The sequence below is a fragment of the Scyliorhinus torazame genome, chromosome 6 (genome assembly GCF_047496885.1).
Source record: "Scyliorhinus torazame isolate Kashiwa2021f chromosome 6, sScyTor2.1, whole genome shotgun sequence".
NCBI classification, from domain to species: Eukaryota; Metazoa; Chordata; class Chondrichthyes; order Carcharhiniformes; family Scyliorhinidae; genus Scyliorhinus; species Scyliorhinus torazame.
The window spans coordinates 106,371,581-106,388,632 of record NC_092712.1 but is presented as its reverse complement, the minus strand read 5'-3'; the positions used below and the strand labels follow the sequence as shown (position 1 = coordinate 106,388,632).

Sequence of the window (17,052 nt, the reverse complement as noted above, 5' to 3'; positions counted from 1 at the left end):
GCGAAAAAAAGCAGCCATGGACAAATAAAGAGCTACTGGACAATTTAAAACCAAAAGAAAAAGCATGCTTAAATGCAAAAGAATCGCCCAGATCCTGCTGAATGGGAAAGGTACAAGGGACAGCAAATGATGACAAACTGACAAGAAGAAATATGAAAAGCAACTTGCAAGAGACATCAATATCAACACTAAAATCTTTTACAGTTACATTAGCTGCAATGTAGGCACCATGAAAACTGGCAATAGTGACATTGTCAATGAAATTAAGGAAATGGCAGACATGCAGATTAATTAATTTGTGTCAGTATTTACAGTAGAGGAAGAGCTGGCATGCCAAACATCTCGAGGAAACTGATACTGAATCAGGGGCAGGGTTTAATCAAAATTAATGTAAGTAAAATAACAGAAATTAAGAAAATAATGGCAATAAAGAGTTACAAATCTCCATGACCAAATAGTTTCCATCCAGGGTTTGAAAGGATAATGATGAGCACATTGCAGACACCCAACTATAATCTTCCAAAGTTATCTTCATTCGGAAACAGTTCCTTTCGGGTGAAAAATTTGAACATCACGTGGCTATTTCAAGAAAACCGAAAGATAGAAACAAGGGAATTCTAGATCAGTTAGTCTAAAACTGTTGTCGGGAACTTACTTGAGTCCAGAATAAAGGATGGGGTGACTGAACTCAAAAGTTTTCAGCTGATCAGAGAGCCAGCCTTATACAACTGATTATACATTTTGAAAAGGTCTCTACCGTAACGGATAGGGGAACATCTATGCATATTGTTCATATGGGCATCCAGAAGTTATTTGATAATGTCCCTCATAAAGTTAGCTAAAGCTGAAGCTCGTGGAATTGAACTCAAATTGTTGGCCTGGTCAGAAAATTGGCTGAGTGGCAGGAGACAGAGAGCAGGAACAATGGACAGGTACTCAAAGTGGCAGGATGTGATAAGTGATGTCCCATAAGGATCTGTATTGACTCTTCAATCATTCCCTGGGTAAAATATCACTCTTGTAGAGTGGCACGGTGTCACAGTGGTTAGCACTGCTGCCTCACGGAGCGGAAGACCCGGGTTCAATCCTAGTCCTGGGTCACTGACCGTGTTCACTTTCCACATTCTCCGTGTGTCTCACCCCCACAACCCAAAGGTGCGCAGAGTAGGTGGATTAGCCACGTTAAATTTCCCCTGAATTGGAAAACGTAATAAATTGAAAAAATTTAATTTAAAAAAAATCTCTCTTGACGTGCACGCATAGTGGGCGGAACCAGGAGCTGCCACAAATCCCATTCCTGCCCACATCCATTTGAAACTTGTGATATTATGCTGACTTTGTCATTTGCAGGCGAGTAGCTGGAGCGGGTCCGGTGGGAGTAAGCATTTGGTGGGCGGAGTGTCCAATGTGGCCTCCACGTGTTGCAGAAGAATGCCTGTGAGAGTTATGGCAGCAGCAAGAGGCCACAGTAGATGGAGGCACGTTCAGGCAGCCAACAAGGGCACTGTTCCACAGATGACTGCCTCTGAGCCCTGGTAGAGACAGTCACACAAAGGAGCCACATACTGAGGCTGAGGGATGGGAGGGAGAGGCCACCCACCTCATCAAGAAGGCTTGGACCAAGGTGACAGTGGAGGCCAGTGGCCATGATGTTGTCCAGAGAACCTCGGTCTAGTGCCAGAAAAGGTTCAATGATATTCTACGCTCAGATGGGTGAGTACTGAGTGGACCTTGTGCTGAATGAGGCACTGAGGAGGGTGGCCATCCATGATTATGACCAAGTGTATGGGTTTCATGTTGTCTCAGATCACATATGGGCCTGTGCATCTTAAGACTGGAGAGATGAAGCGGCAGCCTCTGGTCCATCAACGGTTCGGCTGTCCAGGGGGTTGGTAAAATCCTCAAACCTCTCGGGGTTTTTTGGAGTTGCATGGGGGGGGGGGGGGGCAACTGGGAGTGACAGCCATTGCTGGTGGGGGTCAAAGCAGGTAATCCGCATTTGCATTTTGGCAGTGGAGGGTGGCTCTCCAATTGACTTCAGGGGAAACTCCCTCAAGAGTTACCCCCTTGGCCCACTCAAGGCCCATCGCGTCAGGGTCGCGCTGGGAAATCCTGCACCAATTCCCCTCCATGTGAACCTGGCCCAGAGGACCGGAGATTCACGTAGTTTTGGAGCATTCGGTGTCCAGCCTGTTAATTGACCCATTTGCATCTTCCCAGTGGCACAGGGCACAAAACCTGCTGCCACCGCCAGTGGGGGAGCAAAGCATCGGAAGGGCAGCAATCCCATTTTTTGGGCCGGCGCTGAATTCTCCGCCACATCAGGAACTCCGCTACCATGCCGGAGAAGCCAGCCCATTATAGGGACAAGGTGGATAGGGAGAAACGATTTCTGCTGGCTGAGCAGAGGAGGCCTAGGTGGACATCAAAATTAAAGATGGATGTTTCAGGAGTGGAAACAGTTTACATGCAGCCTGTGGGAGACGTTAGAACTCTCTTTCACAATCAGCAACTGATGCTAGGTCAACTGTTCATTTGAAAAATGAGGCCAGGATTTTCCGGCCCCAGGACATGGCAGATCACACCGCAGTGGATGAAGTGATGCAGCTAAAGATCTATTGACTTTGGCGGGGCCGTAAGTTCCCAATGGCAGATGGAGCCACAAAAGCTCACCATGTGATTGATAGATTTTTGTTAAGAACATAAGAACATAAGAACTAGGAGCAGGTGTAGACCATCTGGCCCCTCGAGCCTGCTCCGCCATTCAATGAGATCATGGCTGATCTTTTGTGGACTCAGCTCCACTTTCCGGCCCGAACACCATAACCCTTAATCCCTTTATTCTTCAAAAAACTATCTATCTTTATCTTAAAAACATTTAATGAAGGAGCCTCTACTGCTTCACTGGGCAAGGAATTCCATAGATTCACAACCCTTTGGGTGAAGAAGTTCCTCTTAAACTCAGTCCTAAATCTACTTCCCCTTATTTTGAGGCTATGCCCCCTAGTTCTGCTTTCACCCGCCAGTGGAAACAACCTGCCCGCATCTATCCTATTGATTCCCTTCATAATCTTAAATGTTTCTATAAGATCCCCCCTCATCCTTCTAAATTCCAACGAGTACAGTCCCAGTCTACTCAACCTCTCCTCGTAATCCAACTCCTTCAGCTCTGGGATTAACCTAGTGAATCTCCTCTGCACACCCTCCAGTGCCAGTACGTCCTTTCTCAAGTAAGGAGACCAAAACTGAACACAATACTCCAGGTGTGGTCTCACTAACACCTTATACAAATGTATTAAGGGCTATGGGAAAATGGGGTTATATGAAGTTAGGCCATAGGTCACCATGATTACATTGAACAGGTGGATAGATTTGAAGGGCAAAATGGCCTACTCCTCTTCCTATGTTCCTAAATGGCAGGCACCCAGAATCAGTGAAGTTAATTTTTAAAAAATATTCTTTCATGGGGTGTGGGTGTAACTGGTTGGTCCAGCATTTATTGCCCATCCCAGGATGGTGTGTGGTTTGGAGGGGAACTTGTGGGTGAGTGTTCCCATGCCTCTGTTGCCCTTGACTTTCGAGGTACAAGATTGGGAGGTGTTAGCGAAGGAGTCTTGGTGAGTTGCTATATTTTGCAGCACTATGCTTTGGTGGTGGAGGGAGCAAATGTTTAAGGTGATGGATGGGTGGTCAGTCAAGTGGGCTTCTTTGTCCTGGATGGTGTCAAGCTTCCTAAATGTTGTTGGAACTGCACTCATCCAGGCAATGGGGGGCATTACACTCCTGACTTGTGCCTTTTAGATGGCTTTAGGGAGTTAGGAGGTGAGTTTTGCACTACAGAATTCCCAGCCTCTGTCCTGCTCTTGCAGCCACAGTAATTAAATAGCTAGTCCAGTTCAGTTTCTGGTCAATGGTAACTTGCAGGATGTTGATAATGGGGGATCCAATTAAGGTAATACCACTGAATGTCATGGATAGGTTATCATTGTCTGGCACTTGTGTCACAAGTTGTACTTTTCACTTATCAGCCCAAGTCTGAATGTTGTCCAGGTCAAGTTGCATATGAACATGAACAGCTTCAGTGTCTGAAGAATCACAAATTGTACTGAACATTGCACAGTCATCAGTGAACATCTCTACTTCTGACCTTATGACTGAGGGAAGGTCATTGCTGGAGCAGCTGAAGATGGTTAGGCCTAGGACACTACCCTGAGGAATGCCTGCAACAATGTCCTGGCACTGAGATGATTGACTTCCAACAACTGCAACAACCTTCCTTTATGCTAGATATTTCCCCAACCACTGGAACGTTTCCCCGATCCCAATTTTGCTTGTGCGTATCGAACATGGTCAAATGCTACCTTAATGTCAAGGCCAGTCACTCTCACCTCAACTCTGGAGTTCAGTTCTTTTGCCCATGTTCAGGCCAAGACTGTAATGGGATCAGGAGCTGGCTGACCCTGGCGGAAGCCAAATCAAGTGTCCGTGAGCAGGTTTTTGCTGAGTAAGTGCTGCTTGCTAACACTGTCAAAGATATCTTCCATCACCTTGCAGCTAGTGGATGTCCTGGAGTTGTCACTTTTCTTCCTTAAATTTTTATGCAAGCCTCTACTAAAATACGCATTGGAAATGGGTGCGCAGTCCTAGGAGCATCATTCAGGCAGATTAGCTATATTATGAGGAAGCTCCCAAATTTGAGTTGAGGGCAGTGCCAAATGAGTGTACTGCACAGGAGGGGTCTGAGCTTGACAGATACTTTTGAGGGCATTTACAATTTTCCTGGCATTGGATGTCACATTATCAGTTCTATGTAGCCTAGAAATTTGGCCGCACAGTGTGCGTTTTTCACGTGCTAAATGATTTGTTACACATCCAATCTGGTGAAATATAAATGCATGTCATTGCAAACAGGAAATGTATCGCCCACCAAATTAGGAAAACCCAAAGAACCTGGCCCCATCTCAAACAGGAGTCCATATACAAAAATTCTCCATCATCTGCCAACGCAATGGAAATGAGCCCAGGATCAATATCAGTCTTTGAAGATTTTTTTCTGCTAATCAAAAGCTATAATCGATCAATCTGAGTGCCACTGTTGAGAAGCAATTTTCCTCTGCTCCAATACTGAAACTGTATGTTTACAGTCACTGGATTAAGCCATCCTACACCTACATGTCCACATTCAGATTTCAATCTTATTCGAGAAAACTTCAGTTGCTTTTAAATCATATATTGGGTGTTAGCACAGTGAGAAAACTCTGTCTTTCTCCCTCGTACTTTTGTAATGTGTAGTCTGTTGTCCTTTACTACACACGATGTCTGAATCTTTCCTGAATACACAGAGTTAGCTGAAATTTGTTTTTTCCTCCCTGCCTTCCTCTTGCAACAGGAAATTCCTCAGGGGTTGTCCCATCTGTCCACCGTAACTATTATGTTAGATCATCGAAACCCTGGTTAGATCATTAATGGTGTTTCTACTGATGCTCACAAAAGTTAAATCACCCTCACCAGCAGAATGGCAACAACATTTCCAATGCAAGATTTTTTTTTACGCACGATATGGGCGGTTAGCACTGCTGCCTCACAGCTCCATGGTCCCAGGTTCAATTTCGGCCTCTGGTAACTGTCTATGTGGAATTTGCACTTTCTCCCCGAGTCGGCTTGGTTTGGTCCAGTTTTCTCCCACTGTCCAAAGATGTGCAGGTTAGGTGGATTGGCCATGCTAAATTGCCCCTTAGTGTTCAAAAGTTTAGGTGGTGTTACTGGGATAGGGTGGAGGCATGGGCTAAGTAGGATGCTCTTTCTGGTGCAAAATCAATGGGCCAAATGACCTCCTTCTGCATTATAAATTCTATGATTCTATGATTCTGCCAACTCTACATGCATTATTTAAAAACATCAGAGATGATCCTGGAAGACACAGCAAAACAAAGCCCTCAGACAAGTGAAGCAAGCCCTGCAGTCGTCCTCTGCCTTTTGTCCATTTTGACTCTTCCAAAGAAATCATTCTCACTTGTGACATGTCTCCTTATGGAATATCACATAAAATGGAGGACGGGTTCGAAAGACCCATTGGCTATTCTTCATGGACCCTAACTGATGCAGAAAAGGCATACACATAGATCGAGAAAGAAGGGTTGGCCATCATCCTCTGGATAAAGAAATTCCACCAATATGTTTATGGACAGCATTTCACCATAATTACTGATCATAAATCCTTGTTAGGTTTATTTAGAGAAGGTAAAGCCATCCCTCCCATAGTGTCTATGAGGATACAGCATTGGGCTTTATTGATGGCCGTTTATGAATAGACTTTCCAGCACAGGCTGGTGCCACAAATATCAAGTGCTAATGCCTTGAGCAGTCTCCCACTACCGGAAAGTACACCACACATGCCATTGCCACAAGAAATCATCCTTACCTTGAACTTCTTTGACACACTATCTGTGTCATCACAACAGATCAAATACTGGACTCAGAATATTATCCAGAGTTAAGGATATGGTTCTACATGGTGGATGTGGTTTATTTAGAGTTTCAGAAGACTTTTGGCAAGGTCTCACATAGCAGATTAATTGGTAAAGTTAAAACTCATGGGATTACAGGTAGTGTCTTGAGATGGCTAGAAAGCTGGTTAGCAAATAGGAAGCAAAAAGTTGGAATAAATGGGTCTTTTTCTGATTAGCTGGCAGCGACTAGTGGGGTAAAGCAGTTTGTGCGAGGACCCCTACTGTTCACATTATATATTAATGATTTGGATGGGGAACTAAATGTTTGGGCTGGATTCAACGATCCACAACGCCGAAATCACGATCGTCGACGGGACGGAGATTCAACGATGTCGACGAAATCGAGGGCAGCGCCTCTTTCATGATGCTCCATCCCCTGAAAAGTGGCGTACTCTAGGGGTACGCCACACATCATATCCACGGCGTCAGGCCATTGCCTGAGGCCCACCCCGCGATGCTCCGTCCCCAACCGGCCGAGTTCCCGACCACGTGGGACACGTGTGGTCTCACCCATAGGGAATTCAACGGCGGCGGCTGTGGACTCAGTCCAGCGCCGCCACAGTCAGGGGAGGGACGATCTGTGGGCAGGGGGGGGGCATTATTCGAGAATGGGAGCACTGTGGGGACGTGGTCTGGGGCGCACGAGCGGCCGAAGGGAGGTACTATTTTTGCAGGCCGGGTCCGCGGGCGGTGTCCGCCATGAAGCACGGCGCGACCGCTGCAGGCCGCCGCCGGCGCATGCGCAGCCACGGACCAAGCAATGCTCTGGGCCGTATTGGCAGCTAGAGCTGGGAGCTGCAAGCCCCACCCCGGAGCAGGGAATCGGTGGCCATTTTGCGCCGGTTTTTCTGGCGTAAAACAACACCGTTTTCATGCCGGCGTGGGGGCTTAGTCCCCCAAACGGAGAATCCAGCTCATTATCTCCAAATTTGCAGATGATGCAAAGTTGGGTGGGAGGGTGAGCTGTGAGGAGGATGCAGAGATGCTTCAGTGGGATTTGATAGGCTGAGTGAGTGGACATATGCAAGGCAGTTGCAGTATAATATGGATAAATGTGAGGTTATCTGCTTTGGTTGCAAAAAATAGGAAGGCAGATTATTATTTGATTAAATTTGAGAGAGGTGAATACCCAGTAAGTCATTGGTGTCCTCCTGCATCAGTCGTTGAAGGTAAGCGTGCAGGTACAGCAAGTAGTAAAGGCAAATGGTATGTTGGCCTTCATAGCGAAAGGATTTGAGTACAGGAATAGAGATACAGAGATGTTTTATTGCAATTGTATAGGGTATTGGTGAGGCCACACCTGGAGCCTTGTGTGCCGATTTGGTGTCCTTATCTGAGGAAGAATGGGCGAAATTCTCCCCAAGCGGCGCGATGTCCGCCGACTGGCGCCCAAAATGACGCCAATCAGACGGGCATCGCGCCGCCCCAAAGGTGCGGAATGCTCCGCATCTTTGGGGGCCGAGCCCCAACAATGAGGGGCTAGGCCGGCGCCGGAGGGATTTCTGCCCCACCAGCTGGCGGAAACGGCCTTTGTTGCCCCGCCAGCTGGCGCGGAAATGACATGTCGGGGCGGCGCATGCGCGGGAGCGTCAGCGGCCGCTGACAGTTTCCCGCGCATGCGCAGTGGAGAGAGTCTCTTCTGCCTCCGCCATGGTGGAGACCGTGGCGGAGGCGGAAGGGAAAGAGTGCCCCCACGGCACAGGCCCGCCCGCGGATCGGTGGGCCCCGATCACGGGCCAGGCCACCGTGGGGGCACCCCCCGGGGTCAGATCGCCCCGCGGGGGGCTCTGGGGGGGCCAGGACCCCGGAGCCCGCCCACGCCGCCTTGTCCCGCCGGTAAATAGGTACTTTAATTTACGCCGGCGGGACAGTCAATTTATCGGCGGGGCTTCGGCCCATCCAGGCCGGAGAATCGAGCGGGGGAGCCCGCCAACCGGCACGGCCCGATTCCCGCCCCCGCCGAATATCCGGTACCGGAGACTTCGGCAACCGGCGGGGGCGGGATTCACGGCAGGCCCCGGCGATTCTCCAACCCGGCGGGGGGGTCGGAGAATGACGCCCAATGTTCTTACTATGGAGGGAGTGCAGCGAAGGTTTACTAGGCTGATTCCTGGGATGGTGGGACTGTCTTATGAGGAGAGACTAAGGCAGTCCATATTATATTCATTGGAATTTGGAAGAGTGAGAGGGGATCTCATAGAAACTTGCAAACTTCTAACAGGATTAGACAGGGTAGAATCAGAAAGAATGTTCCCGATGGTGGGGGAGTCCAGAACTAGGGGTCATAATTCAAGGATAAGGGATAAACCTTTTAGGACTGAGGTGAGGAGAAATTTCTTCACCCAGAGAGTGGTGAATCTGAGGAATTCGCCAAAATATTGTGTAATTTCAAGAAGGAATTCGATATAGCTCTTGAGGCTAATGGGAATCAAGGGATACGAGGGGGAAGGCGGGATCAGGGTATTGAACTTGATGATCAGCCATGATGATAATGAATGGTGGATCACGCTCGAAGGGCTGAATGGCCTCCTCCTGCTCCTATTTTCTATGTTTCTACGTTAATATATGCTAAAGATTTTTGGGATGGGTTAAAGTTGGGTCCCAGGTGTTGTTGTGGCCAGGACAGACCTGGTGAATATGAAGTCGAAGTTCAAGGTAAGAGACTGAAAACGCATCTATGTCACTTGAGAATACACTTTTTTTCCTTTGGACCCACGGCGAAGAATCACTGAAACGACTACACGATGACATTAATAAGTTCCATCCAACCATCAGACTCACCATGGACTACTCTCCAAAATCAGTTGCATTCTTGGACACACTCGGCTCCATCAAGGACGGTCACCTCAGCACTTTGCTTTACTGCAAACCCACGGATAACCTCATGATGCTCCACTTCTCCAGCTTCCACCCTAAACACATTAAAGAAGCCATCCCCTATGGACAAGCGCTCCGTATACACAGGATCTGCTCAGATGAGGAGGAGCGTAACAGCCATCTACAGACGTTGAAAGATGCCCTCGTACGAACGGGATATGGCACTCGACTCATCGAGCGACAGTTCCAACGCGCCACAGCGAAAAACCGCACCGACCTCCTCAGAAGACAAACATGGGACACAACCGACAGAATACCCTTCGTCGTCCAGTACTTCCCCGGAGCGGAGAAACTACGTCATCTTCTTCACAGCCTTCAACACGTCATTGATGACGATGAACATCTTGCCAAGGTCATCCCCACACCCCCACTACTTGCCTTCAAACAACCGCGCAACCTCAAATGAACCATTGTTTGCAGCAAACTACCCAGTCTTCAGAACAGTGACCACAACACCACACAACCCTGCCATGGCAATCTCTGCAAGACGTGCCAGATCATCGACATGGATACCACTATTACACGTGAGAACACCACCCACCAGGTACGCGGTACATACTCGTGCGACTCGGCCAACGTTGTCTACCTCATACGCTGCAGGAAAGGATGTCCCGAAGCGTGGTACATTGGCGAGACCATGCAGACGCTGCGACAACGAATGAACGGACATCGCGCAACAATCACCAGGCAGGAATGTTCCCTTCCAGTCTGGGAACACTTCAGCAGTCAAGGGCATTCAGCCTCTGATCTCCGGGTAAGCGTTCTCCAAGGCGGCCTTCAGGACGCGCGACAACGCAGAATCGCCGAGCAGAAACTTATAGCCAAGTTCCGCACACATGAGTGCGGCCTCAACCGGGACTTGGGATTCATGTCGCATTACATTCATCCCCCACCATCTGGCCTGCAAAATCCTATCAACTGTCCTGGCTTGATACAATTCACACCTCTTTAACCTGGGGTTACCCCATCTCTGGATCTGTAAAGATTTAATCACCTGCTAATGGTCGCATTCCTAGCATTGTTTGGCATCTTTGAATTTGTCTATATATGTGTTTCTGGAGCATACCTCTTCATTCACCTGAGGAAGGAGCAGCGCTCTGAAAGCTAGTGACATCGAAACAAACTTGTTGGACTTTAACCTGGTGTTGTAAGACTTCGTACTTGAGAATAAGGGAGAACCGCTGGGGCAATCCTCTCCAAGTATGCCCAGCAGTGATGTTGTTGTGGTTGAAAGTGGTATGGAAACAAGTCAACCTGAGGAAGGCTCGAGTAGTGTTGCTGTGGGAACTGGAGAAAAGATCTGTACTGATGCACGTTTATAAGATGGAAGTGAAACCAAATCCACCCCTGTTGTTGAGGCACCTCCTGTTCTGCTGCATCATTCCAAAAAGGAGGAAATGCCCTGACAGACTGACTTTATTTTTTTTTAAAATAATTTTTATTAAGGTTTTCATAAAATATCAATAACAAAATGAAAAAGGAACCCAACAGGGTTAAGTACAAAACACGGTCTAGAAAAGCAACCCTCCCTACCCCCCTCCCCCCTGTACATAAATAATAAATTAACATTAACACCCCGACTTAACACAACTGGTATATACACCCCCTGGACCCTCCAGTGTAAATAACAGAAACAGAAATAAAGTAACCCCCCCCCCCGAGTTGCTGCTGCCATTGACCAATGTCTACCGTTCTGCCAGGAAGTCTAAGAACGGTTGCCACCGCCTAAAGAACCCTTGTACCGACCCTCTCAAGGCAAATTTCACCCTCTCCAGTTTAATGAACCCTGCCATATCGCTTATCCAGGATTCCACGCTTGGAGGCCTCGCATCTTTCCACTGAAGAAGAATCCTTCGCCGGGCTACCAGGGACGCTAAGGCCAGAATACCAGCCTCTTTCGCCTCCTGCACTGACAGACTGACTTTATAATGGACAATGCTGAATAATTCCTTTATGATGTTGTAATGTAAATAGTTCAACTTTTGTTGGTATGTGTTAATAAGGGACTTAAAAGGGGAGGGATGTAGTATTCAGCCCTTTTAAGGATTGGGATTTCAGAAGGTCATGTGATTAATTCGTCCAATCAGGTCAAATAGCATGAATCCTGGGGTTGAGCGTGGGCTCCCCCAGGCTATCTAGAAATTGGAGTCAAAGTCATGAGTTGTGAACTGGTGCTGACTCCATGAATTTCTCTAGATTCGCATGATGGAACTATTTTAGGTGAGTGTAACCTCAAGTGATGCTGGGAACGTCCTTCAGAGAAGGGGAAATGGAATGGTTGCCAAAGTAGCAGGTTTCATATTGTTCCTCTTTCTTACCCTAATGCTTTCTAATTGTAGCCAATTCTGACTCCCCTGCCGACTCCCTGACTGAAATGAGCTTCTTAGCACGGATTGGGGATTGAACCTGGATTTTAATTATTTAACTATTCAATACTGGCTAAGCTCCTGAGCACTGAGGCAGTTTGTTGCAGTTTTAGTGTGCACGTTGTGTAATTTTACAAGAACTTGACTCATCACAAATCAAATCACATAATTTCCTGTCACCTCTCCACACAAGCAATTCATAGTTATGACATACATCAGTTATGGTCACATTTAAGTTTAACCATCAGATACAAATCTTTGCCGGCTCTGTAATATATGCAATCTTGTAAAAATATAGTGAGAAAGGTCATTGTAATGTACATGTTAGTTATTATCGGGCAGCATGGTGGCGCAGTGGGTTAGCCCTGCAGCCTCACGGCGCCGAGGTCCCAGGTTCGATCCCAGCTCTGGGTCACTGTCCGTGTGGAGTTTGCACATTCTCCCCATGTTTGCGTGGGTTTCACCCCCACAACCCAAAAAAAAAAGATGTGCAGGCTAGGTGGATTGGCCATGCTAAATTCCCCCTTAATTGGAAAAAATGAATTGGGTACTCTAAATTTATTTTTTTAAATGTTAGTTATTATCACAATGGAGGATGATTGATTTTTGGGGGCCAATCATCTCAAGCCTAGGATACCACTGCAAGTAGTGGCCTAGGTCCAGTCATCTTAGCTGCTTCATCAATGACCTTCCCTCCATCAAAGGTTATAACTATGGCTATTCACTGATGATTGCAGTATTGAGTCCCATTTGCAGCTACTCGGATACTGAAGCAACCCATCCCATAATCAGAAAGACCTAGACAGCAGAAAAGAGCAGGAGACGGACTATCTCCATCTGCAAAATTCCCCTTTAAAGTCACAGAACATTCTGATTTATAAGTATATCATCATTTTTCATCATCGCTGGGTCAAATTTCTAGAACTCCCTTCCTATAAGCATGGGTTTACCTATAACTCACAGAGCAACAGTTCAATAAGGTTCACTGACATATTCGCAAGGGCAATTAGAATGGACAATAAATGTTGGTCTTGCCAGTAGTACCAATATCATGGGCGGGATTTACCGACTAACTCGCAGCGTGTTTTTCGGCAGCGGAGGCGGCCCGCCAGTGGAATTTTCTGGTCCCGCCGTTGTCCAAGGGGTTTCCCATTGACTGCACCCCTCGGCGCCGGGAAACCCGTGCGCTGTCGGTGGGAGCGGAATATCCCGCCGGTGTGAACAACCAGTAAATTCCGCTCCATATGAACGAATAAATAAAAGGAAAAATTAAATGACTCACTAAATGCTTTACACCTGTTTATGGACCTGAAATCATAGAATCATAGAATTTGCAGTGCAGAAGGAGGCCATTCAGCCCATCGAGTCTGCAATGGCTCATGGAAAGAGCACCTTACCCAAGCCTACACCTCCACCCCATCCCCGTAACCCCAACTACCCTTTTTTGGACACGAAGGGCAATTTACCATGGCCAATCCACCTAACCTGCACATCTTTGGACTGTGGGAGGAAACCGGAGCACCCGGAGGAAACCCACGCACACATGGGGAGAACGTGCGACTCCACACAGACAGTGACCCAAGCCGGGAATCGAACCTGGCACCCTGGAGCTGTGAAGCAACTGTGCTAACCACTGTGCTACCGTGCTGCCCATGAGCTCCATGCATAAAATTTTCACCCTAACAGGGTGGTCTAAGACACAAGAATGTGATCTTATGCCTCATTAATATTATTTGAACAAGCTGTCAGTGTCTATTGTGTCTCCGTAAGCAACTTGTCAGTTTAAGGGGATCAATGTCAAGCCACTTGTCTTGCTTGTGTTATCCACGGTGTTATCCACGGTGTTATCCGTGGCCCAAAGTAAGTCCCAGAAGTGGGGAAATGGACTGCCAACGTAGGTAGGTGGGAATGCAATGGAATCATGGAATTTGGAGAAGCCACTGGAGAATCCTAAGCAGAACAGGCCAAGTTCTGACCCCATTTATTAATTTCCAATTCACAGAGGGGACCTAAAACACACATTCTCATTTAGAAATGAATGGAGATTGACACCTTTTTCAAGAAGCCAACAGGGAACCTAAATAATGACCTGAACAAAAATCAGATCAAACGTCTTTCAGGCATATTTGGGGTAAGGAAGTTGGCTTCTGAGAATAGCCCTTACTCCGTCTGCTTTCTGCCTGTAAAATTAGGTGAGGTCCAAATCCTACCCCACAAGTCAGTGATGGTCTTTTTCATTAAAATAACAGATAATGGGCTGATATAATCAACAGCTTTTTAAATTATTAAAGTACTATTCTATTAAATTAATAAAGTTCGATTCTATTCTATACTAAAGTATTATGATAAAGGGATAGGATAGATAGAAGCAAGTTGGTTCGCGTATTAGATGTAGTAAGAACAGAGACCCATAGCTGCATGCATAAATGAAAAGCATTTAAAGTTGAGGGCAGGAGAAGCTTCTTCACACAGAGTTGAGTCTGTGGAATTTACTTCAAGGGTTAGTGATTGAGGTAGAAATGTTGCCAAAATTCTAGGTTACATTGGTGAGGTGGATGAAGGAATAAAGGCTTTGAAGGTATATGTGAGTAAATGTGATTAGAACCATTTGTTCACAGGGAGGCAAAATGCTAACATTGAGTGGGTTGAATGTCTTGTTTCTCTGCTTTAACTTTTGTGGATGGATTTAATCCAGATGACCAGGGTCTCATTTGCCAACTGAGTCTTGCATTGCCTCCATTGGGGAAGGCTGCAGTATCAAGTGCCAGTCTGATAGCCATGGATGAGGCGTGAAATTCTTTTTAAAAAAAGGTTCTTAAAGAGGCTGAATATACGATGGCTTTTCCTACCGACAGCACCGGCACAGTCTTAATCAAGTGTGGTCTAAAATCAGGGTGGACCCTTATTTCAGAAACATTCAGCAGCTTTTAAATTGTAGCTTTGGTCTTAGCAAACTGAGTCCTTCTTCCTCTTTTAGCTTTGTTAAGTGCAGTCTGTCATCCTACACTTCAATGAGATGCACATGGCAGATTGTGACATTCTGACCGTGTGTATACACAGAGTACTAAACTTAAGATGTAATGTCGCTCTAAGATGTAAACTTAAGATGTAATGTCTGCAGTGCATTTATTAGCACCCCCAAGAAACAGAAGTAGCCATACATCCTCGGAAATAATGGATCTTCCTCACTGTGATCTAATAACATCCAGAAATATCTGATAGGTTTATGTTGAGAAAGCAGCTAAAAATTAAATGTAAGTGACTTTTAGCTTCTCTGTGCAATGAAATGAACATTACTGTTGCTATGTCAATGTATCTTCCGGTGTACTTTTATATATGAAAACAAGAAGTTGCACTGAAAACTTTCAACTAAATTATTAATTGCACAGAATAATGGAATGTCTCGATAAATAAAGTTATCCCAGGAATGCACAAGGGTTAGGTTATACTGGACTAGGTGTTGAGTAACAGCATTGAATCTCTCTAATCAACAACATCGCATTGTTAGGACATCTTTATCATTCTGTATGGAAAAGCTTCAGTCAGTCATTTCCATGCACAGAGCCTAGAAACAGGTTACTGTCTATTTACATAAAGGAACAAGAAAACTAATAAGATTCAGTGAAGTTATGCATTTACCTGATATGTTTTTTGAAATTTCATTCTGAACAAAGCTGTCGGTCATCTCTCCAAACACTATGATCATGAGAGGAAAGCCAGTTCCATGAATTAAAGCAGCAAGGCTGCCAAACAACATCAGCACTTTGTCTAGGCAGTCTGCATAACGAAACTAAATAAAAATAACACAATAATAGAAAAATCTTACTGTCATTTCTCAAGGTAAAATTAAAAACAGCACATATACATTATTGTTTTTATTGGCAGATAGATATGAAGCCTAGGGCAGCCTGCTTCTCAAAATGTACCTGTCACAGCTGGGATGACTTCCAATAAAGAAATAATTATTAATCACGCCATCATTTATTTACTAAGAGTGCCTTTGCAAAAAAACATTTACCAAATTCTAAACTTTGCCTGTTATTAGTATATTAAATTTGGGGGATAATTGGTGGAGGGAAAATTTTAAGTGGTAGATATTCTTAAACAATCAAGAAGTATGCTATTATGGAAATGCACAGCAGGGCAATCCTTATCTGTAGCAGAAAGTTAATATTTAACAGAACAACAGAGACAAAAACATGTACCAGGAACTTAGGCAACACCTGCAAAGCATTATTTGTTGCTCAGCCCTCGTTGGCCTGAGGAGCATTAAGCAGCAACTGCACGTTGTGCAACTGGAGTCGCATATGGTCCATTGAGAGTAGGAGTAGCAGGTTCCCTGCCCAAAGGATGTCAGTAAACCTGTTGATCTTTTAAAACAATCCAGCAGCTTTCGTCATTATTTTCTTGGTGCAAGCCCACAATTTACCAGATTTATCCAATCAATTTCACAACTTACCATGATCTGAATTATTTTTTATATTTTGCTCAGCCAGTGTATCTGATACATGCATCTAGAAATGTATCACCATGTCCAATATCTTACCCAAGTTCTTAATTTACGTTATTCATTAACTGCGCCTATTTCCGGAGTTTTTCCTCTAGAGACAATGCATACTATCTGTATGGGCACTTCTTACTTAGATAAGCCCAGGAAATTTACGTGCAGATTGACATAACTGAGGTTTAAGAACATAAGAAAGCAGGAGTAGACAATACGGCACCTCGAGCCTACTCCACTATTCAATACAATCATGCCTATCCTTCAGCTTCAAATCCACTTTCCTGCCCTCTCCCCATATCTCTTACCTTCTTGGGAGACCAAACATCTGTCTACCTCAACCTTAAATATATTCAGCGATGGAACAGCCAAAACCCTCTGGGTAGAGAATTCCAAAAGACGTATAATACTTTGAGTGAAGTAATTTCTCCTCATCTCAGTCCTAAATAATCAGCCCCCTATCCAGAGACTGTGCCTCAATGTTCTAGATTTCCAGCCAGGGGGATCAAGCTGTCAGTGTCTACCCTAACAAGCCCCTTCAGACGATTGGAGAATCCTCAGGGGAGGCGCGAATCCCGCACAGATGCCGACTGCCGTATTCTCCGGCGCCGTTTTTCGGGTGGCGGCAGGATTCTGCCACGCCGGTCGGGGGCCGTTAACAGCGCCCCCCCCCCCCCCCCCCCCCGGTGATTTTCTGGGCTTTGATGGGCCAAGCGACCGTCCATTACTGGCCAGTCCCGCCGGCGTGAATTACTCACCTCGCGCACGGCGGGACCTGGCAGTTGAGTATTTGGGGTGG

At 46.0% G+C, this 17,052-nt stretch overlaps 1 protein-coding gene across 3 annotated transcripts in view; it reads right to left on the bottom strand.

Moving 5' to 3' along the window:
- Positions 1 to 17,052, bottom strand: part of abcb4 (ATP-binding cassette, sub-family B (MDR/TAP), member 4) — a 198,882-nt gene that overhangs the window by 170,004 nt on the left and 11,826 nt on the right. For all 3 annotated transcript variants that reach the window (XM_072508646.1, XM_072508647.1, XM_072508648.1), the window contains exon 4: positions 15,392 to 15,542. In XM_072508646.1, the coding sequence (XP_072364747.1) occupies positions 15,392 to 15,542 (151 nt within the window). The remainder of the gene's footprint in view (positions 1 to 15,391; positions 15,543 to 17,052) is intronic.